Raw genomic sequence first — 25,001 nt, forward strand, 5'->3', positions numbered from 1 at the left:
TAAAATTTCTCTGTACTCCTTCAATCTTATTTATATTTCTCCTGTAGGGAAGTGACAAGAACTGCATATAATACTCCAAATCCAACATCTTGTACAATTCTGATCTAACTCCATGCAAAGGATCAAAAAGTTCAGAATTCTTTGGCACAGTGAGTGGTTTTCCTTCTGCACAGTAGTGGTAGAGTGAAAGAGAAGTGTTTTGGATATCTTAAGATACAACTTACAAATTATGTAAGACCAGGGGCCTTATGATTTCTCCAGGTAAACTAAGACCATAGGATATAAGAGCATCATTAGGCTATTTGGCCCGCTGATTCTCCTTTGTCTATCCTGCTTGTTATTTCCTCAAACAATTCCAACAAATTTGTCAGGCAAGATTTGCCCTTAAAGAAACCATGCCGACAATGGCCTATTTTATCATGTGCCCACCCCACAAGTACCCCAAAACCACATCCTTAATAAAAAAAGAGGAAAATCTACAGATACTAGAAATCCAAGCAACACACACAATATGCTGGGTGAACTCAGCAGGCCAGGTAGAATCTGTGGAAAACTGTCCACGTTTCAGGCAGAGACCCTTCATCAGAACACATCCTTAACAATCGACTTCAACATCTTCTCGACCACTAATGTCAGCCTAACTGGCCTATAATTGTTTTTTTTCTCTTTCCCTTCCTGAAGAAAGAAGTGACACCAGCTCTGATCAAAATTAAATTCTTGATCCGTGTTGGTGTCCTACTACCATTCACAACAAAGTTGGGTGCAGACCCCCAGCAGAAAACTTTGTGAGACTACTTTGAAGGTCCAACCTTCAGTTGCAGTGGAGTGGAGCAGCAAGATAAACGGCCACATGGGCGACGTGAGACCACCGGCAGCCCACGTCACCGCCTCCCCTAAGCCGCTGAAACCAGTGATAACAGGAAGTAGGAGACCTGATCCACCCACGGCTGCAGAGCCAGGCCCTTCAAATTACCTTTTCCGCCGACCTCCATAGCTGCTCCGCAAACGCGTCGGCCGCCGGCGACCTTTCACCCTGGTAACGAGCCGCCACTTCCGGGGCGGGTGTGGGGATCCCGCCCAGGCAGGCGCTGCCGTGGAGCGGCTGTGGCTGCTGGTGCTTCCCCTCTCCGGCTCCACGACTCCGGCCGGAGCAACTACTGTACTAATCCTGTTTATCAGTACTCGTCCTTATGTGTCAAAGTTACAGTTAATTTATTGTCAAGTCATAACCAGATTTATTATCACCGCATGTGCAGTGTACTTTGTTAACTTAGCAGCAGCAGTTCAATGCAATACGTGATAATATAGAAAGAAGAAATAAACCAATTACAGTAAGTATATACGTATATTGAATAGATTTAAATACTGCAAAAAAAAACCCAGAAAATATACATTTAAAAAAGTGAGGTAGTGGCCATGGGAGGTACTCATATATAGTAACAAATACTACCTTGAGATTCATTTGCTTGTAGCAATGTCTCTCTGCCGTCAGGCTTTTTCATGGTCCATGAACTTAACTCACCCCATCGCTGATCTGTTCCCACAATCTGTGGAATCGCTTTCAAGGACTCCATCTAATGTTCTCGATATTTATTTCTATTATTATTATTAATTTGTTTTTTTTTTCTTTTGTATTTTCAGTTTGTTCTCTGTCATGTGTGTTGGTTTTCATTGATTCTATTGTGTTTCTTTACATTTACTGTGAATGCCCACAAGAAAATGAATTGCCAGGTAGTATACCGTGACATGTACAGTATGTACTTTGTTAACAAAGTAGCTAATTTACTTTGAAATACTTTGAACACTACCTCATTTTTTGCACAATTTATTTCTTTTGTAATGTAGTAATTTTATGTCTGCACTACTGTTGCTGCAAAACAACAAACTTCACATGATATAAATAAGTGACAATAAAACTGATTCAATGCCTCAACTAATACAGGCAAGCATGCCATTTGTCTTCCTAACCACTCTGTCAACCTATGTAGTCACTTTCAAGGAGCTCTGAACTTGGACCCCAAGATCCCTCTGCAATGTGACTTTGCACTTTATCTACCAAGGTATAACACTTCATATTTGGCCAGGTTAAACTCCATCTGCCATTTCTCTGCCCATATCTGCAACTGATCTATATCCTGTTGCATTCTTTGAAAATCTTCTATGCTATCCACATCACCACCAATCTTTGCAATATCTGCAAACTTACTAACCCACCCATCTACACTTCATGAGGTTATTTATATACATCAGAAACAGCAGAGGTACCAGTAACAGATCCCTGCAGAGCATCACTAGTCACAGACCTCCAACTAGAATAGGTTCTTTCAACAACAGCCCCCTGTCTTCTATGGGCAAGCCAGTTCTGAATCTAAATGGCCATTTCACTAATCTTCCGGATGAGCCTCCCATGAGGGACTTTGCCAAATTCTTTACTAAAATTGACAACATCCACAGCTCCACTTTCATCAGTCACCCCCATAACCTCATCAAAAAACTAAATCAAGTTAGTGAAATAAGACTTGCCCTGCACAAAGCCATGTTGGCTCTCTCTAATTAGGCCATGGTTTTCCAAATGTTCATAAACCCTAACCTTTCAGTGGCACAACTTTATGGGCTTTAGGGCCTTACTGTGCTGTAATGTTCTGTGTTTGGCTTACAGGAAAAAAGGAAATATAACAGAATTTTACAAAAACAAAACTACGTATTGCTTGGATGTGGAGGATCTACACAATGTCCTACATGAGTACTCTACATCAAGGAAAAGGTTGTGGGGGGATAGGGATATTAATATGCTAGGGCATTTTGAGGTGAAAGAGAAGGTGGTGTTGAGGCTCTCAAAGAGCTTTAAGGTGGATACGTCCACAGGGCCTGATTGGATAGACCCCCGTTTATTCAGAGGTAGGGATTGAGATTGCTGGGGCCTTGACTAATGTCTTGGTGTCCTCTCTAGCCATAGATGAGGTCCTAGTGAACTGGAAAGTAGCTAGCGTTGTTCCATAATTCAAGAAGAGAGCCAGGGATAATCCTGGAAACTATAGACCGGTGATTCTCAAGTTAGTGATAGGTAAGTTACTGGAGGGAATTCTTAGGGATATGATTTGTGAGCATACACACAATCCTAGAGCAGGAGTTTAAACGTTCAAAGTCCAATTTATTATCAATGTAGGAATAGGCTTACCTTGGAATTCATTTTCTTTTCGGCATTTACAGGAAAAATAAAGCAATACCAAAAAATCTGTGTCAAACCATCCATAAGCAAAGTCTGACAAGCAACTAATGTGCAAAAGAAGACAGACGGCAGATGAAAAAAAAATACTGAGAACAGGAGTTGCAAAGAGTCCTCGAAAGTGAGTCTTTAAGACAGAGAAAATTTTGGTCAGGCTAGACTTGTATCCACTGGAGAACAAAAGAATAAAATTTATAGGAACCTGGGGGTTCTCAACTGGTTGGTAGTAAAGAGGGTATTTTTGCCTACTGAAGAACCTTGTACTCAGTGTTATGTTTAAAAATAAGGGGCCATTCATTTAAGACTAGGATTTTTTTCTTTTCAGAAGGCTCTGAGTCATAGAGCTCACTTCCTCAAAGGGCATTGGAGTACTTGAATATTTTCAACCAGAGTTAGATATTTACGTGGCAAGCAAAGGAATGAAAGACTTCATGTGAATCAGAGTCCAACTCAGGTTTATTGTCAGATTCGGATTCATTTATTTATCAAGTTCATAGAAACGTACAGTCAAATGCATTGTTAGCATTAACAACTATCACACCCAAGGATGTGTCGAGGGCAGCCCACAAGTTCACCATACATTCTGGCGCCAGCATAGCATGCCCACATGCTAGGCAGAACAACACAGAACACAAGAAGCAACACAACAACAGTAAAACAAGCACCCTCCCTCCCTCCCACTCACCCACACACACACAGATAGTCCTCCAACTCCAGGTCAGGCCTTCAATCTCCAGCCTCCAGTCTCTGGGCTTCGGCCATCCGGCTTCAACTTCCAGCCTTCCGATCGACCCTTGGGATTTGGTCTTCAGTATTGACCTCCAGACAAGCTGATGATGGGACCCCAAACTCCAGGCTCGAATTCTGGGCGTGCTGAACGACTGTCCCTTGTGCCTCCTTTGATTACATGCGCAGGTGCAATGAAAAACTTAACTCCAGCAGCATTATACAGCATTAGAGGCACAATATTCACAAGAAAAACATAACATATACATCATACAAAAATATGCAGGAAAGAACAGATTTGAAGAAAAAATACAGAGTTCATTGTAGCACAAAGTGCTGCTATACTGAAGTACTGATAAGGGTTGTGCTATTGGTTTTGTTGTGTTTATTTGTGTTACTGTGTGGTTGTGATTAGGGATTGGAATTGAGCTTGCAGTCAGATCAGTCATGATCTTAGGTAGAAGAGCTTACTCGACAACTGAATAGTTGGTTGTAATTTGTAGGATGGTATGTTCACATATATTTAAATATTCTTCTGGCATGTGGAGTAGTGAGACTATTTGATGAGAGAGCCATATGTGGGAAGTCTCTGCAGTCTGCTAGGGAAGACATTGCATCGGAGCATGCCTTGCACCTACGCCACAGCAACAGCTAACCTGCAAACCAGAAAAGGGAATAAAACACAGAAACGTAGAAGCTTCAAGCTTGGCAGTTGAATTATATATATTTTTAAAGATATTGGATTAGGGCAGGTTTTTAATCATGACTTACTTACTTACTAGCCGTTATGCTGCTGACGTTTAGGACAGCAATGATGGTCTTCCATCTCTGTCCGTCCTTGGACATCTTCTCTATCGTGCCCCAGGTGTGGTTCAGGGTCTTCATTTCTGCCTCTATGGTATGGCGCCAATTGGGCTGGTCTCTTCCATTTCCTCCACCCTTCAGGAGTCCAATCACGTGCTGTATTGATGAAGGAGCTGGCCTCTCTTCTCATCACGTGTCAAATGCATCTCAACGTTTCCTTATGATGATTGTGGCCATATCCTCTTGATAACAATGAAGGAGCAGGGCGTGGTTGGAGATCTTTCTTAGGCAATCAGTATTCCACTGTAAATTGTAACTTGACTGAGGGGAGCTTTGCAGATAATATATGTAACCCTCTCGTATGCAAACTTGGCTCGATAGCTACCAGCCCTGTGACTCAGCGGTGAGGCCACCTTTATAACAATATACATCTAGGGTCGGTATGATTTGGGTTTCAACCAAACAGTCCAAGTTGAGATGTTCCAATTAACGGGACCTGGATTTGAGCGAGTGCTGTGTAAGTACTGCCTATACAGAATTACCGGCCACCGAGGAATGACATCATACACCACCATAAAATTATAAAGACAGTATATTTACCAATTTCAGCTTTATCAAACAGTTGCTAAGAGAAAGAAAAGAAAGGAAAAAAAATAAAAGGGCCCTTTATAGTTAGACCAGTCTAAATGTTCATATGACCGTTGGAGTTCATCTCACCGGTAGAACTTCCCACCTTGGACTTCTTCATGTCACGAAGCACTTCTTGCATCGCATCTTCCCGGTGGATTGAATCTTATGGGCGTCTCTCCTGATCTTTTCTGAATCTCCCGCCAAAAGACCAAGAGCCCCACCAGTGTCCATCACAAATCTCTTTCCACCCAACTCTCTCTAGAACTTTCTCCTGATCTCACCATCCTGATTGGCTGACACAACATAGCCCTTTATCTTTAGCCAAAACCAAAACACTATACCAGCAGGGCACATTGCTTTTACAGAAAACTACTAAAATGAATTTACTCACAGCATAGCAGTAAAAATCTTAACCAGGGCATTACATTAAAAATATTCAAACCTTTTGCAAAGGCTCGGTATTCCAATATATTCAGTCCTTACTTTGATGTGGCTAAATTATTTAGAGATGTGCACACCTGAGCAATTTTGACAAATCTTCAATATCTGTATTCAATGCTTTTTCATTTTCCAGTATTCAGATGCATGGTTGAATGACAATTAAACCTGAGCTCAAACTTCACTTTCCATAAAAGTAAGGGCTCATCTCTCATAATGAGGGAACTAGCACAAAAACAATTCATAGTGAACCTGTAGATAAGACAACCGGCTCCTCTATTCAGAATAGAGAGATCATAATTATTTGTCCCACATACATTGAAACATCAAAACACAGTGAAATACATCTTGCACATCAAAGACCAAAACAGTCTGAGAATGTGTTGGGGGCAGCCTGCAAGTGTTGCCATGCTTCTGGCACCAGTATACCATGCCCACAACTTACTAACCCTAACCCATACATCTTTGGAATATGGTTGGAAACCAGAGCACTCAGAGGAAACCCTCATATTCTCAGGCAGAACACCCAAACACCTTACAGATAGCAGTGGAATATGACATAGGAGCAGAACCAGGCCATTGAATCTGTTCTGCCATTTCATCATGGCTTATCCATTTCCCCCTCAATCTCATTCTCCTGCCTTTTCCCAATAACCTTTCATGCCCTGACTAATCAAGAACCTACCAACCACTGCCTTAAACGCACCCAGTGACGTGGCTTCCACAGCTGCCTGTAGCAGTAATTTCCACGGATTCACCACCAATTCTCCTGTGAATTGAACCTAGGTCACTGGCACTACAATAATGTTACACAAACAGTTACCCTACTGTGCAGCACTTAGACTCTCAAACCCAAGCTACGCAAATAGACCCAGAAACTCCATTCTTACCAATTCACTCACCACAATGAATCTGAGCTTCAACACACATTAGTATGCAATTTATTTTACATATATGAACTTTATTTAAGATATATACAAGAAATACATTTGGTACATTTCTTCCTTTCATATTATCATCTAGTCAATGCCTTCATTGTGACAGTAATCCAATATATTGTATTTACAAAGGACTGATACTGCTCATGTGGTCTCTTTGAACAACAATCAAGTGCTTGAGAAGCTGGTACACAAAACCCAACCCCTCTGTGAACAATGTTAGTAGAGTTTTGGATTGTGCTTTTCCCTAGGTTACACTGAGCTTAAGTGTATCTAAGTAGCACACACACCTGCATCCAGAAATGTGCCAGGCAGCAGCATTCGTGTAAGGACATCTTGTTGCACTGGGTAACCAACAGGTTTTAGACAGACCAAAGAGCATTATTCACCAATTTGTTGACCTTCCAGCAGCAGTTGACGTTTTCCTCAGTCTACTTCTCTGGAAGCAGCTGCAGATCAGAGAGGCTTCTGTTACACAACTGCTCGGAACAAATCTCCACAAGGAATGGAAGGGTTAATGTTTGAAGAACATTTGATAACTCTGAGTTTAGAAGAGTGAGGGGGGATTCTAAACTTGCTGGAGTTTAGAAGAATGAGGGGGGATTCTGTTGAATCCTATGGAATATTGAAAGGTCTACATAGAATGGATATGGAGAGGATGTTTCGTATTGCGGGGAAGTCTAAGACCAGAGGGCACAGCTTCAGAACAGAGAGACGTCCCTTTAGAACAGATGAGGATGAATTTCTTTAGCCAAAGGATGGTTACTCTGTAGAATTCATTGCTACAAACTGTTGTGGAGGCCAAGTCATTGTGTATGTTTAAAATGAAGGTTGATAGGTTCTTGATCAACTAGGGCATCAAAGGTTATGGGATGAAGGCAAGAGAATGGAGTTGAGGAGGAAAAACACTCAGCTGTGATTGAATGGTTAAGCAAACTTGCTGGGCTGAATGGCCTAATTTTGCTTCTATGTCTTTTGGTTTTATTACCTAAGGCAGTATGCTTGTGATTCTCTGTCAGTTTAGATTTAACGGTGCTAACAATGGCATAGGCGTTGATCTACAATCTGCAGTGCTTACCTAAACCCAAAACTAGTCGGTTTATTCGTGAACCTAAAAGAAGATGAAGAAGCTACCTGGCACCTATGATATTTAAAAAAGTCTTCTCTTCTGGTATCCTCTGTAGCTGACAGACATGGACTAATTCAAGCTTGATAGGTTTGCTACTGGGGACAAATGTGCTGATAATCGCAGTCTGTGTGGCAAGGAACACTTCAAAATTGCCATCCAGCAACCAGATGGTCACAAGTACAGCCAAGGGCCAGCGGTAACACCTCTCTCCACCATATGACTGCAGAATGAAGTTGAATTCTGACAGGCACAAAATTGAGGGTCATCAGTGATTTCTGCTGGGAGTTCTGTAACACGTTACTAAAATCCATTCAGATGGAATGAAAAGTGACAGCAGTTCAGGACAAATGTGTCGGACAGGAAGAGGTATTGGACATAATATTTGTGTCCCATACATATTATATCCAATATTCCACTGCAGTAGTGGGCGAGTCAAAGAACAGAAGGCACAGCTTCAGAATACAAGTACATCCCTTTAAGAAGGGAGCAGAGGAGGAATTTCTTTAGCCAGAGAGTGGTGAATCTGAGCAATTCATTGCCACAGATGGCAAAGCAGACTCGATGGGCTGAATGGCTTAATTCTGCAGCTACTGTATGTCTTATGGTCAGAGCATCAGCGAGCATTGCTATTCAATAGCAGTGTTGACAACCTGTACTATCTCTTTGTTTTTGCCCAAGAAGGTAGTAATTGGCCAAATTGAATCTGTGAATATTATTCAAATTCATGGACACACTTCAGCAAGAATTATCAGTAATTTCAAATACACATGCAGACAAGGGTTTAAATTTAATGCTCTTATGTCCTATGGCAACACAAGCTAAGTCACACAATATCTTTAGGTTGCAATGACTGGGGAATTAAAAATGTTTATAAATGTCACATGTACCCAGGTACAGTGAAAAGCTTGTCTGGCATATTGTTCGTACACATCAAGTCATTACATGGTGCATTGAGGTGGTTTAAGATAAAACAACAACAGAATGCAGATTATGAGAAAGTATAGTGCAAGATCATGAGGTATATTCTGAAGTGAAGAAGCCATCTTATCATACAAGAGATCCATTCAGTAGTCTTTTAACAGTGGGGTCTTAAACCTGAGACTGCTTTCATGGAAATTCAAAGATCAAAGTAATTTTATTATCAAGTACGCATATGTCACCACATACAAACCTGAAATTCACTTTCTTGCAGGCATACTCAATAAATCCAATAACCATAATAGAACCAATAAAACACCACATCAACCAGGTAGACAACCAGTGTGCAAAGTACGTCAAATTGTGCAAGTACAAACAGAAAAAAATTAATACAGCTACTACTACTATTAATAAGTAAATCAGCAATAAATTATAAGAACATGAGATGAAGAGTCCTTGAAAGTGAGTCCATAGGTTGTAGGAACATGTCAATGATGGGGCAAGTGAAATTGAGTGAAGGTATCCCCTCTGGTTCCAAAGCCTGATGGTTGAAGGGTGATAACTGTTCCTGAACCTGGTGGTGTGGGTCCTAAGGCTCCTGTATCACCTTCCTGATGGCAGCAGCGAGAAGAGAGCAGGAACTGGGTGGTAGGGATCACTGATGCTGGGTGGTGCTTTCCTGCGCCAGTGCTCCCAGTAGGTGTGCTCAGTGATGGGGAGGGGTCTTTACCTGTGATGGACTGGGCTATATCCACTACTTTTTGTAGGATTTTCCGTTCAATGGCATTGGTATTTCCACACCAGGCTGTGATGCAGCCAGTCAATGTACTCTCCTACACACATCTATAGAAGGTTGCCAATGTTTTAGATACCATGCCGAATCTTCACAAATGCCTAAGGAAATAGAGGCACAGCCATGCTTGCTTCGCAATTATACTTACATGCTGTGCCCTGGACAGGTCCTGTGAAATGATAGCATTGAAGAGTTTAAAGTTGCTAACCCTCTCCACCTCTTATCCTCCAATGAGAACTTGCTCATGGACGTCCAGTTTCCTCCTCCTGAAGTCGATATGCAGCCCCTTGGTCTTGCTGACGTTGAGTAAGAGGTTGCTTTTGTGGCACCACTCAGCCAGATTGCCAATCTCCTTCCTATATGATGATTCAGTAACATCTCTTGATTCCGCCTACAAAAGAGGTGTCATAAGCTAACTTAAATGTGGCATTGGAGCTGTGCTTAGCCGCACAGTCATAAGTGTAAAGCGAGTAGAGCAGGGGGCTAAGCTGACAGCCTGTGGTGCACCTGTACTGGTGTAGACTGTGGAGCAGATACTGTTACCAATCTCAATTAACTGGAGTTTGCAAGTGAGAATATTGAGGATCCGATTGCACACAGAGGTGCTGAGGCCAAGGTCTTAAAATTTATTGTTTTGAGCGGATGACAGTATTGAATGCTGAGCTGTAGTTGATAAAGAGCATCCTGATGTATGCATCTTTGCTGTCCAGATGTTCTAAGGTTGAATGAAGAGCCAATGAAATGGCGTCTTCTGTAGACATATTGTGCTGGTAGGCAAATTGGAGTAGATCCAAGTCGCTTCTCAGGCAGGAATTTACATATTTCATCACCAACCTCTCAAAACAATTCATCACTGTGGATATAAGTGTTACTGGACGATAGTCATTTGGGCAGGTTGCCACATTCTTAGTTAACGGTATAATTGAAGCCTGTTTGAAGCAGGTGGGTTCCTCAGACTGCTGAAGCAGGAGGTTAAAGATCTCAATGAACACTCCTGCCAGTTGATCAGCACAGGTCTTTAGTACTCAGCCAGGTACCCCATCTGGTCCGAATGCTTTCCATGGGTTCACCCTCCTGAGGGATGCTCTCCTGTCAGCCTCAGAGACTGAAATCACAGGATCATCAGGGGCTGTGGGAGTTTGTGATGGTTCGTCCATGCTTTGACTGTCAAAGCGAGCATAGAAGGCATTGAGCTCATGTGGAAGCCAAGCCCTGTTGTCACCTATGTCGCTTGATTTCAGTTTGTAAGAGGTGATGAGCATCCTCCTGCCATAGCTGTTGGGCATCCTTCATTAATTTAAGTTCAGTCCGGAATTGTCACTTCACCGTGATGTGTCTTTTTGCACATTGTACCTGGACCTCTTGTAACTTTTTTGGTCACCAGACTTGAATGCCTATGATCTGACCCTCAGCAGTTTGCAGATCACATGGTTCATCTGGGGCTTCTGGTTGGGGAAGACTCTGAATGATTTTGGGGGGACACACTTGTCTACAATTGTTTTTATAAAGTCCATGACAACCATGATATACTCATTCAGATCCTCGAACAGATGAGTCCTTGAACACGGCTCAGTCCACCAACTTGAAGCAATCACGTAGCTACTCCTCTGCCTCCTGCAATCTTAGACTGATTCAGAAGAATTCAGACTCTTGCATCATGGCTGGGGATTAAAAAGGTTCAAAATCTCACAATAATCGAGTAAACCATTCTCTAACAAATTATTGAGTTCCTGAACCATTACCTTGAAGAAGTGACAGCAACTCCAAGAGCCTGCAATGCTGTCACTCAGGAAGGAGGCATTTACCCGTCCATGCCACCCCATACGGTCAGTGTTCCTGCGTTATCTGTCAGGAGCCCATGCTGACTGCTGTAACTGAGAAGATGCAATGCTTAGAAGAGTATTTAGACTCAAAACTACTTGAAGTGATCCTTCAAAACTGAGGCAAACACGAGGAAATCTGAAGATGCTGGAAATTCAAGCAACACACACAAAATGCTGCTGGAACGCAGCAGGCCAGACAGCATCCATAGGGAGAAGTGCTGTCGACGTTTCGGGCAAAGACCCTGATGAAGCATTTTGTGTGTGTTGCTTCAAAACTGAGGCTACCATTGGTCAAAGTCAACGATAGGTTTGTGTCCTTGCTGCCCACATATGCAAGCCAGGGCAGTATGATATGGAGAGCAAGCTGTTGCCCAAGGAGCAGGCTTCCTCTCTTCACACATCAGATAAACTTAAAGGAATAACAGAGACTTATACAGTCTGGCATCAGCAGCATCACAAGAGTTACCTGTCACCACTGAATTCAAAGTAGGACTGCCTTAGGAACTTCAGCTCCAAATTTTTCCCTCAGGCTTTTCTCCTTCAAAACTAATTAACATGTTACCAGTTTAGAGGAGGAATTTCATTAGCCATAGAGTGGTGAATCTGTTGCCACAGACAGCTGTGGAGGCCAAGTCACTGGGTATATTTAAAACAGAGGTTGATAGGTACTTGATTGGTAAGAGCTTGTGTGAAGGCAGGAGAATGGGACAGCATGGTAGTGCAGCAGTTGTCATAATGCTATTACAGAGCCAATGACCCAATTTCAATTTTCACTGCTGTCTGTGAGGAGTTTGTACATTCTCTCTGTTAGTTTGCTCCGGGTGCTCTGATTTCCTCCCACATTCCAAAGACGTATGGGTTAGTAGGTTAATTGGTTACATGGGTGTAACTTACTGAGGACTGCTGCACCATCTGGAGGCCACGACACTCAGGGACTTGAGCTATATACAGTGCCTATAAAAATATTCACCCCCCTCTCCTCCAGGGTTTCATGTTTTATTGTTTTACAACATTGAATCATAGTGGATTTAATCTGGCTTTTTTAAACACTGGTCAACAGAAAAAGACTCATTCGTGTCAAAGTGAAAACAGATCTCTACAAGTGATCTAAATTAATTACAAATATAAAACACAAAATAGTTAATTGCCCAAGTATTTACCTCCTTTAATATAACACACCAAATCATCACTGGTGCAGCCAATTGGTTTTAGAAGTTACATAATTAATTAAATGGAGATCACTGTGTGCAGTCAAGGCATTTGAAGTGATTATAGTAAAAATACACCTGTATCTGGAAGGCCCAACTGCCAGTATCCTGCCAAAAACGACACCATGAAGAGAAAAGAACACTCCCAGCAATTCCACAAAAAGGTTATTGAGAAACACAAGTCAGGAGATGGATGCAAGAAAATTTCCAAGTCACTGAATATCCCTTACAGTTAAGTCAATTATCAAGAAATGGAAAGAATATGGCTCATCTATGAATCTGCTTAGAGCAGGTCATCCTCAAATACTGAGTGACCATGCAGGAAGGGGAATAGTGAGGGAGGCCACCAAGAGAGCTCTGACAACTCTGGAGGAGTTACAAGTTACTGTTGTGTTTGTTCTTAATAAAGATAAACAGCGTGGGTAAAAATGCTAGCACATATTTATTTACTGGAAACTACTTCAGCCCGACAGGAGCGTGTTCGACCAGCTCACCAATGTCACTTACGGTTCTGGGGTAAACAGCCCACATTGCCCACTGGGAACAGCAGTTCTTTATTATGTAAACACATGATAACGTGATGTTGGTGAGATGGTGGCATGCACTCGTGTTGGGCTGAAGCCTTTCTGTAAATAAAATGTGTTAGTTTTACCCACACTAAGTTGGTCTTTTGTGAAGAACGAACATAACATGGTGTCAGAGGTTGGCATGAGGTCTGAAAACGTAGTGTAAATGAATACCGTGAGTGACTAAGGAAGAGGTGCTAGTCCAATGGGGAAAAGAGAAGATGAAGCAAGTGAGTCAGCCAGCAAGGTGATAGAGCACATTGTGTCCAGAAGTTCTCTGGATTCACCAAGAGAAATCCAGGTAAACGCTTGTCCTGAATAACCTAAATCCTGCTGCACCTATGCAGTTTACCAACAATCTAACTGATAGCTAGGAACACCGTGCATGATTCAATACATATTTAGCGGCAAGTAGAGCTGGAGGGGAGGATGAAAAACTGAAAGTGTCTAACTTTCTACAGATAATTGACGAAGTTGCTTTGGACAGCTACAACAGCTTTCAAATTGATGAAGCAGCCTTTACATTACTCCGATGACAAGGCTTGAGGAGTATATTGTCCCAAGAAAAACATCACATTTGAAAGACATGAGTTCTTTTCCTTTGACCAGAAACAAAGTGTTAGCTTTGATCAATACTTAGATGAGCTTCACATACTGAGTAAATCCTGTGAGTTTGAAGATCTGAGAGACTCACTAGTTAGAGACAAAATAGTTTACAGAACTTCAACTAATGGGCTCAGAGAAAGATTACTCCACGGAAAAGATTTAATGCTGGAAAAGGCTGTAAATGTGTGTATTGCAGCATAGAAACATAGAAACATGGAAAATAGGTGCAGGAGTAGGCCATTCGGCCCTTCGAGCCTGCACCGCCATTCAGTATGATCATGGCTGATCATCCAACTCAGAACCCTGTACCTGCTTTCTCTCCATACCCCCCGATCCCTTTAGCCACAAGGGTCACATCTAACTTCCTCTTAAATATAGCCAATGAACCGGCCTCAACTGTTTCCTGTGGCAGAGAATTCCACAGATTCACCACTCTCTGTGTGAAGAAGTTTTTCCTCATCTCAGTCCTAAAAGGCTTCCCCATTATCCTTAATCTGTGACCCCTCGTTCTGGACTTCCCCAGCATCAGAAACAATCTTCCTGCATCTAGCCTGTCCAATCCTTTTAGAATTTTATACGTTTCAATAAGATCCCCCCTCAATCTTCTAAATTCCAGTGAGTATAAGCCTAGTTGATCCAGTCTTTCTTCATATGAAAGTCCTGCCATCCCAGGAATCAATCTGGTGAACCTTCTTTGTACTCCCTCTATGGCAAGAATGTCTTTCCTCAGATTAGGCAGAGATCGCACGATCTCAAGCTTAGGAGCTGCAAAGGGCAGAAACAGTGCATGCTGTGAAAACAGAGGGGCAGAGCACAAGGCGTTTCTCAAAGCAACACAAAGCAAAGCAGAAGTAGGCCCAAACAGCGAATGTGGAGGTAGGCACATTCCAAAGATGTGTCCTGCTTATGGAAAGTCCTGCAATAATTGTGGGAAAAAGAATCATTTTGCAAAGTGTTGCAAAGCATGACCTACCAAAAGAAAGGTACACATGGTTGCTGAGGAAGTGGAGGAAGACTGCAGGTGCTGGTAAAACTGACTAGTGCCTGTGAATGAGGCAGTAATTCCATTCAAGCTTGACACTGAAGCCCAGGTGAATCTGTTGTCTATGGATGACTACAAGACTCTCAAAGTAAAGAGCAATATTTATCCAGTGAAGTTAAAAGTGACAGGCTATACTGGAGAGAACATTCTAGTAAAAGGGGACTGTATGGTGACTTTCAAGCACAAGGGACAGCATCTAAAGGCACTGCTACTGATTGTTAAAAAGTGAGTACAACAAATATTAGACCTGAGTGCATGAGAAAGGCTCAACCTAGTGAAAAGAATTTTTGTAGTGGCTTCACAGACCAAAGATGACCACACTTCACTTGTGAGAGGGTACGCAAATGTCTTTGAGGGACTCGGATGCTTACCTGATGTAATTTGAGAAACTCGTAACAGCATCCATGTGAGCTCCAGAGAGGTTATGCAAGAAAAACCCAAGAACTCCACTTTCCACAGACATCTGTACCAGCTACACTAGCAGTACAGTCAGGAGCACAGTGACCATGATGAAGAAGTCACCAGTCTTACTTCAACAGCAAGGCAGCTTTGATTCAAAATCTGTCTCTCATTGACTTCCAGTTAAAGAATGGAAATCAAAATGGATATCTCTATGATCCTCCTCAATGTTGGAAAGGAAAAATAAAAAGAAAGATGGGAAGATTACAAAGACCCCAAGGACAGAACAGCATCAGTTCAGCACAAACCAACAGGAGGCGTTGCTATCTATGATATGCAGCCAACAGAAGGAGCTCTGCAAATTGAGACAGAGTCACTTGGAACTTGTAGTAATATGAATTCCAAAAGACATTTTGGCTCACCATATCTGATGCACCATCAATAACTCTCTGAGACGTGAGGCGAGATGTAGGCTTTTATTGGCTGGAAGAAAGAACGAGCAGCAAGTGACCACCACACTACATCCTGGAGACTGAGGCCGGGGCTGTGCCTCCAATTGCCTTTATACCGGGGTCCGTGGGAGGAGCCACAGGAGCAGTCAGCAGGGGTGCGTGTCCAGACAGGTAGATGTAGTTCACCACAATATCTGTGCTGGCTATTAAGTATCTATCCACACTAATTTCATTGTTTAGTCCTCATTCACGACTTCCTATTCCATGGTGTTTGAAGAACTTCTCGAATTACATTTTAAACAGTGTGGGAGTATCCACCTCCACCACTCCCTGGGCAGCATGTTTCTGGTTTCAACCATGCTCTAATTTCCTATAGCTCTCCTATAACACTGCAAAGGGGTAAAGTTTCTCAACAGCGATCTATGTCCCTCATCATTCTGTAAACCTTGATCAGTTCCCCTACTCCAGACTTTCCTAGTCCAAGGAAAATGTGCAAGGCCTCCCCTTGTCATGGAAGTATTTCCTACCAAGCAAAATCCCAGCAAATCTCCTCTCTTTCCTCTGCAGGGGTGACCAGAAGTGCACACAGGTCTCCAGCTGTGACTTAATGAATGTTTTATGAACTTGAATCATAACATGATTCTTCTTATATTTTTGCCTTGGCTGATGAAGGTTATTATCCCATTCCAAATGTGAGTCCACTGGGGAAGTCGAAGGCCCAGTGTCTGTGAGTTTGAGTCCACTGGGGGCTGAAGACAGCCTGCCCTGGGGTTGGAGGCTGTGTGGTGGGTGGTTGGGTGGTCCCATATTATGTTTTGCTTTGTTGTGTTCTGTATTGTTCCACTTAACATTGTGGGCATGTTATGCTGGCACTGGAATGGGTGGTGACACTTGCAGGCTGTCCCCAGCACATTTTTGGGCGTGTTGATTGTTAATGCAAAAGACACATTTCACTGTATGATTTGATGTACTGAATATATGATAAATCTGAATATGAACCTAAATCTGAATCTGCCTTCTGATCCCCTTTATCTACTTCTGTTGTTGCCTTCAGGAACCCTTGGACATGTACACAAAGATCTGGGAAATATATAGAACTGCAGAAGCTGGTATACGAAACAAAAACAGAGAAATATTGGAAGAATTCAGCCAGTTAAGCTACATCCAAGGAAAGAGAAAGCACTTAGTGTGTACCAAGGTAGTGTAGTGATTAGTGTGATGCTATTACAGTCCGAACACTCCGGTGTTTGGAGTTCAATTCCAATGCCATTCTGTAAGGTGTCTCCGTATGTCCTTCCCATGGAATGGATGTGTTTTCTCCATTTTCCAGTTTCCTCCCACAGTCCAAAGATGTACTGGGTAGGTTAGTTGGTCATTGTAAATTGCTTCATGATTAAGTTAGGGTTAATTGGGTTTATTGGGGGTTGTTGAGCTACTGTGGCTCAAAAGGCTGGAGGGCCTACTCTGCATTCTATCGCTAAGTAAAATAAAAGTTAATAATGTGGCAGGTCAAAGGCCCTTTGTCAGAACCAAAGTCCATTTGTGCTTCCTCTGGTCAATTATTCAATGTGAGTTTATTGTTTATATGCTAGTTCAAAGTTCAAATTTCAGACTGAGGATCTTATTGTAAAGAAGGGTCATCATGAAGGGCTAAATGGCTTACACCTGGTTCAAATTTCAAAGTAAATTGATTTCAAAGTACAGTATGTATATATTACCATATACCACCTTAAGATTCATTTTCTTCCAAGCATTTAAAGAGAAAAAAATAAATAGAATTTACATAAAAATATGCATAAACAAAGACTGACAAACAATGTGTAAAAGGTCCAAAGATTCAAAGGTTGATTTATTATCAAAATATACAACTCTGAATAGCAGCACGATCATCAACCCCCAAATTCCTCCTCCCTGCACAAAAGCTGAACACATTGACCCCCTACAATCCCCCTTCCCCACACACAAAAATGAGAAAGATCAGGAGAAAAACACAGAATATAAAAACTATAAGACTGAAAAAAGTCTACAGACCAAGTCCATATCCAAAATGCAGAAAACCTGCAAAATTGTCCAAATAAAAAATTCTGAATGCTATTTCCTGGCTTGCTTTTGTTGTTTGCATAATTTGTTTTCTTTTTTGCTGTACTTTGGGTGTTTGATGGTCTTTTTTTAATGGGCTCCTTTGGCTTTCAATTGTTTTGTGGCAGCCTGTAAGGAGACGAATTTCAAGGTTTCATAATGTATACATGTTTTGATAATAAATGTATTTTTAACTTTAATACATGAGAACAAGAGTTGTAATGAGTCCTCAAAAGTGAGTCTATAGGTTGTGGATTCAGTTCAGATTAGTGGTGATTGAATTTATCCATGCCAGTTCAAGAGAAAGATGATTATAGGGTAATAACTATTCCTGAACCTAGTAGTTCTGGGACCTAAGGCTTCTGTACATTGGAAGCCCTGTGGAAATGCTTCACCTCACACTTTTGAGGATAAAACTCACACAATTCTTCAATTTCTCTGGCCTTAAATAATTTGCTGGATAATGCTTTTAGAATCAATGATTTTCTGGAGTGCAGTCTGTACTGACAACTCAGAAACTAAGTGAGAAAACCCGCAAAGCTGATAAAGTCAGAAGAGAAGCATTTAGTTTCAACATATTATCTACTGAAGGTTTTCAGATTTAGCACACTTCCATGCTGTCTCATCAGGAAGTGGGGTCTCAGAGGAGTTGCTCCACAATGATTCACATCTACAGGGCCAGAACTTTTGATGGGTTGAAGTAAATCCATCCATTAAGTTGTCAAACATCTAATTAATTAAATGCAAATAAATTAAAAAGCAGAATGAAGACTGAATCCCTTTATAAAAAATAATTACATTTTCCACTCAATTAATTTTAACTAGCATTTACCACAAGCTAACAGAAATTCAAATTTCATAAGATGTTTCCTAACTGCATTTTTCAGTTGATCTGTGTTTAGACACAAAATCAAAGCTTACATGAAATACTTTGCAGCTCAAAAGAAAGAAGTTACTCAGCTTTTCCAAATATTTATCCTTTAATTTAATTTAATGGGGAGTTTTGTACATTCTCCCCATGACCACATGGGTTTCCTCCAGGTGCTCCAGTTTTCTCCCACAATCCAAAGGCATACCATTTGGTAGGTTACTTAGTCATTGTAAATTGACCTGTGATTAGGCTAGGATTAATTTAGGGATTGCTAGGCAGCCGGGCTTGAAGAGCTGGAATGGTCTATTCCACACTGTATCCAATAAAATAAAATAAATTCCAGGAAAAGCTAATGAGCTGTTTTTTGTAATGGACTCCAAACTTCTTCATAGGTGACAGCACTTGAGTAATCAATGTCATTTCATTTGTATTATAGAGGGGAGGAAAGGGAGTGAGCTGGAGAGAGAAGAACCACATGGATTGCAGTTTCCATCTATAGAACCATTTAGAGAGAGTGATGTTAACCAGACTTGAAAATTACAAATAATCACGTAGACCACCCTTATTGATTCTTCATTATTCATCACCATATTTTATCTTTGTACATACGGTATTTTGGGCAATTAGTTAAATATTCTGAGCTTGCAAGTATAGCTTTGACTTTTGTTTGGCTGTAGAACAGTAATACGTACTTTGTCCTTACATTCCGTTTGGGTAGCCTCCAACCTGGTGGCATGAACATTGATTAGTCAAACTTCCAGTAATGTATACTTCCGGTCAAACTCCCCCCTCCCACCCCAGTTCTACATTTCCCATCCCTTTTCCCTCTCTCACCTCATCTCACCAATCAACTTCCCAGCACTTTACTTCATCCCTTCGTGCTCCACGTTTCACCTATCACCTGGGGACTCTCTCTCCCCTCCCCGCACCTTTAAAATCTACTACTCAGCTTTTTCTCTCCAGTCCTGCCGAAGGGTTTCGGCCTGAAACATCGACTATACTGTTTTGCATAGATGCTGTCTGGCCTGGTGAGTTCCTCCAGTATTTTGTGTGTGTTACTTGAATACATTGTCCTTGATCACTGAGGCACAGTTTGCCAGTGGGATGAAGATATGGCACTGCCCTTCCAAAGCTTATGTTCACAACATTTCTGCCACTCTCTATCTTCTTTGGTGGAGTTCTTACCTCCCTTTTTTTTCTCCAGTCCTCTGCTCTTCATCCACCACTTTTCACACAGGGCGAGAAGAAGTTAGAATGGGAATAGAAGAGTTTTTTCCCCTACTTATGCAACTGTGCTAATACCCATTCAACAGAGCCTGGTCTCCAGATGTCTTACCTAAGGCTTCATTCTGTCAATTTCCTATGGTAGCTACTGTGAGACAGTGGACAATCCAGAGAATTCCAGAGATTACTGCAAGAAAAGGGAGTGAAAACATTTATTTACATTTTGCTAATACAGTAATTTCTTCACCAATTTGAGGAAAGCTTGAGCATTAATTACAAGTTAATTTACACTCAGCAGCCACTTTATTGGGTGCACCTGTACACCTGCTCATTAATGCAAGTATCTAATCAGCCAATCACGTGGCAGCAACTCAAAGCATGCAGACATGGTCAAGAGCTTCAGTTGTTCAGACCAGACATCAGAATGGGGAAGAAATGTGATCTAAGGGACTTTGAATATGGAATAATTGTTGGTGCTAGATGAGGTGGTTCGAGTTTCTCAAAAACTGCTGATTTCCTTAGATTTTCATGCACAACAGTCTCTAGATTAGGCATTCCCAACTATTTTTATGCCATAGACCAATATCATTGAGCGAAGGGTCCATGGACCCCAGGTTGGGAACCCCTGCTCTAGAGTTTACTGAGAATGGTATGATAAACGAAAGAAATATCCAGTGATCGGCAGTTCTGTAAACAGAAATGCTTTGTGTATGAGAGAGTTCAGAGGAGAATATACAGACTGTTCTAAGCTGACAGGAAGGTGACTGTAACTCAAATAACCATGTGTTACAACGGTAGTGTGTAAAAGAGTATCTCTGAATGTACAACACGTCGAACAAGTTGATGGTTTACAGCAGCAGAAGACCATAGGCATACACTCAGTGGCTGTTGTGTATTTAATATTTAAATAGTATGGAAAAATACATTAATTGCAAATGTCATTGCTCTACCATGTGATAGGTGGACGCTTTGCTTAAAGTAACTTGAACTACACCCGTATTTTCAGACTCTGTGTCTTCCTTTCAATTAATTTAATGTTTTGAAGTTATAAAACATACATTGGCCACTTTATTAGGTACAGAAGATATCTAATAAAGTGGCCACAAAGTGTAGAACTATGTTCTGGGAATCAAGGGAAATGAGCTAAGTGTCACTCAAGAAAGTGTAACTGAGACCGAGGATCTTATTGAAAAGAAGGGGGCATCATGAAGGGCTAAATGGCCTACACCTGGTTAAATCTGGGTTTTTTTTGTTGCTGTTAATGTAATCACACTGCAGTTAAAGTAGATTCAGAATCTTCACAGTGAGCCACAAATCCTTTGAGTTTAAATGTTCACTGCAAGTTTCATAATGTAGGCAACTCTCAAAGTGACTGCTGGCATGGAATTTTTTAATATTTGCATAATTTTAAATTCATAACATTATCAATCTCTGATTAAATATATAACGGTTAGAGTAACACTGTTACAGCAGCAGCAACCTGGGTTCATTGCCACTGCTGTCTGTAAGGAGTTTGTATGTTCTTCTCATGACTATGTGGGTTTCCCCCACGTACTCTGGTTTCCTCCCACTTTCCAGAAATGTATGGATTAATTGGGTGGTGTGGGTTCATTGAAGGGATGGGTCTGTTTCCGTGCTGTATTTTTAAATAAAATTCCTCTTGGGTTATGAATCTCATTGAATCATCACATGTTGGCTGAGGAGATTTCTTCAAATCCATATCCTGACCAGACTTATTTTATGACTCAAGATGTCCTAGAGAAGAAAAATATCATTCCCACATCATTCCTTCCTTATTACACAATTCTAGAATTCCAAATAGCCTGTACCCTCATCAGTTCCTCAACATATTGACACAGTAATCGATCTGTACACTCCATGAATTGATCTTAAGCACTGTTACTGTTCATTTACTTTGCCCATCCATCTATCATTAACAACCCTCACTATCTGGGACATGCCCTTTTTAATTAGCAGATTAAGACCTTTCATGATTATTGAATTTCTTTGTAACATTCACCTTCTATTTCCTGATTCATATCTGTTTGTTGTCCCAGAACAAATCTTTGACTCATGACAAGATATTGCCCCAAAACTCTGTGCTCTGATTTTGTCTAATCTCTCGTGTTATCAGAATCAGAATCAGACTTTAATCGCCAAGTACCTATGCACATACAAGAAATTTACTTCCGGCAGATGTTGTCTCTCTGCTCATAACAATAATAATGATAAATATAAATGAAAATATAGATTATACATACAGGTAGTGCAATCCAAGTAATAGTTAGCCGACAGTTAACCGGCAGTTAACTGTTCAGCAAAGTGACCGCAGTAGGAAAAAAACTTCTCCAATGCCTATTAGTCTTAGTCTGGAGGGATCTGAAGTGCCTACCAGACGGAAGCAGATCAAACAGTCCGTGCGCAGGATGGGAGGAGTCCTTTATGATGTTCCCCGCCCTCTTCTTCAACCTGGAAGAGTACAGGTCCACAATAGAGGGCAGGGAGGCTCCAATGATGCGCTCGGCAGTCCTCACTGTGCACTGTAGTCTGGTTCTATCCTGCTTGGTGGCGGCTCCAAACCACACAATGATGGAGGTGCACAGGACAGACTCAATGACTGCAGTGTAGAACTGCAGCAGCAATTCCTGAGGCAGACCGTATTTCCTCAAGAGCCACAGGAAATACATCCGCTGCTGGGCCTTCTTCAGGATGGAGCTGATGTTCTGCTCCCACTTCAGATCCTGAGAGATGGTGGTTCCCAGGAACCTGAAGTTCTCCACGGTGGACACAGGGCTGCTGAGGACTGTGAGGGGAGACATAGCGGGGGGATGTCTCCTGAAATCCACTATCATCTCCTTTGTCTTGAGCGTGTTCAGCTCCAGATTGTTCCGACTGCACCAGAGCGCCAGTTAGTCCACCTGCTGTCGATATGCAGACTCATCACTATTCTGGATGAGTCCGATGACGGTAGTGTCGTCTGCAAACTTCAAAAGCTTCACATAGGGGTTGGAGAAGGTGCAGTCATTGGTGTAGAGGGATGTTATACCTTAATTAAGATCCTTTTGAACTTCAACATACATCACATTAATCGTTTCACACTTAGCTATTCTGCTGGTTGCAACGTTAAAAACTTCCAACAGATTTTTTCAAAAATTATTTCACTTTCATAAATCTAAGTTTATGAAATGTACTGAAACTTCTTGAAGAGCGTCTTTCAACTTCCTTAGTAATTGATTTCAGAATTATCCCTGATACGGATGTCAGTCTAACAGAACTATATCTCCCAGATTTCTCTCTCTTTCCTTCCTTTAATGGTGGGACTGTGTTTGCTACTTGCCTGTCTGTGAGAACTATTCCAAGATGCCATGGACTTTGCCAGATGCTCATTGATGCAACCACCATTGTCAGAGCTGTCTTCTTCAAAACCCTGGAATGTGGGAGACCAGATTCCTTTTTATCATTTCATCAATTCTTGTGAGCTGGGCTCTGCCACCCATCCTTAATTGCCTTTGAGGTGCTGGCTGTGTTTCTTTTTCCAGGAATTTACAACTGTGCAGTTCGTTCATTCACTCATTAGATGTTAGCTATTACCTGCTTAAGGCGAGAGGGTGTAATTTTAAAGGAGATGTAAGTGGCAAATTGTTTTTACACAGAGATTTGTGCATGCCTAGAATACACTGCCAAGGGTGCTGGTAGAGGTAGATATATTATGGACTTTTATGAGATGTTTAGATCGGTATATGGATGTGAGGAGAATGGAAGGATACAGACATTGAGCAGCCAGAAGAGATTAATTTGGTGGGCCATTTGGTTACTAATTGAAGGGTGCCTGATGAAAGGTCTCAGCCGAAACATCGATGATACTCTTTTCCATAGATGCGGTCTGCCCTGCTGAGTTCCTCCAGTATATTGTGCGATTACTACTGTATTTGGTGTGGCACAACATTGTGGGCCGAAGGGCCCATTCCGTTCTAGTGCTGTACTGTTCTATGTTCTATGTTACCTTTATGTTTTTGACTTGGCTCACTAATAAATTCTCCCCTCAAACCTTCTTGATTCAGGGCCCTTATTTCAGATTGAACGACTTTATTTTTGATTTTGATCAGAATCAGGTTTATTATCATTGTCTTATGTGACGTGAAATTTACTTCTTTGTGGCAGTAATTACAAAGACATAAAATTACTATAAATTGCAAAATAAATAAATAGTGTAAAAAAAGGAATAATAAAGTCATGTTCATGGATTCATGGGCCATTCATAAATCTGCATAGTTGAGCGTGGGTCTTCAGGGTGCTGTACTCCCAGATGGTAGTAATGAGAAGAGGACATGGCCTGGGTGGTGAGGATCCATAATGATGGACACTGCCTTTTTGAGGTACCGTCTTCTGAAGATTGCCTCAGTGGTGGAGAGGTGTCTGCCCGTGGCTGAGTGTCCAACCGCCAGCAGCCTCTTGTGATTTGTCCAATGGAGACCCCTTACCAGGTTGTGATGCAAAGGCTTAAATCTTTAATCCTAACGACTCTATATCCCAGAATTTGATGGGCCTTGCTGGTGTTTAGTTCCCTATTCCTTTTTCTCTATATGTCATCTTCAAGAAACATCAACAGCCAAGGTTCCCTGAACTTGTTACCCCTGGCTTTCATCCTTATAACATGTTGGCTCTGAATTCTTCCCACTGTGCAGATTTAGACTTGCCTAAAAGTAGCTGCTCCCAGTCAATCTTACCCAGATCCTGTCTTACTCTAAATTTAAATGTTTATTTCTGATCCAACCTTATCTTTTACCATAGTATCTTTGAAATATGTGGAACTAAGGTCACTATTCCAAAAATGCTCCCCCACTGACACTCCACATGACAAACTTCTTTCTGCAATTAAGACCATAAAACAAAGGAGCAGAATTAGGCTATTTGGCCCATTGAATCTTCTTCACCATTCCATCGTGGCTAATTTATTTTCCCTCTCTACTCCATTCTCCCATCTTTTTCCCATAAGATTTAATGCCCTGACTAATTAAGAAGCTATCAAACTCCACTTTAAGTGTTCCCAATGCCTTGGCCTCCATGGCCATCTGTGGCAATGAATTCCAAGGTGCAGTAATGCTTCTTGTTGGTTTATCTGTGTACTA

General features: G+C 41.5%; 1 protein-coding gene across 1 annotated transcript in view; it reads right to left on the minus strand.

Moving 5' to 3' along the window:
* cmc1 (C-x(9)-C motif containing 1) overlaps nucleotides 1-1,118 on the minus strand; it is a 75,564-nt gene extending 74,446 nt beyond the window's left edge. Inside the window, exon 1 of the mRNA XM_073024507.1 lies at nucleotides 974-1,118. Coding sequence (XP_072880608.1) covers nucleotides 974-992 — 19 coding nt within the window. The 5' untranslated portion in view covers nucleotides 993-1,118. The remainder of the gene's footprint in view (nucleotides 1-973) is intronic.
* Between the last annotated feature and the right edge of the window lie 23,883 nt (nucleotides 1,119-25,001).

Source organism: Hemitrygon akajei, chromosome 20, assembly GCF_048418815.1.
Source record: "Hemitrygon akajei chromosome 20, sHemAka1.3, whole genome shotgun sequence".
NCBI classification, from domain to species: domain Eukaryota; kingdom Metazoa; phylum Chordata; class Chondrichthyes; order Myliobatiformes; family Dasyatidae; genus Hemitrygon; species Hemitrygon akajei.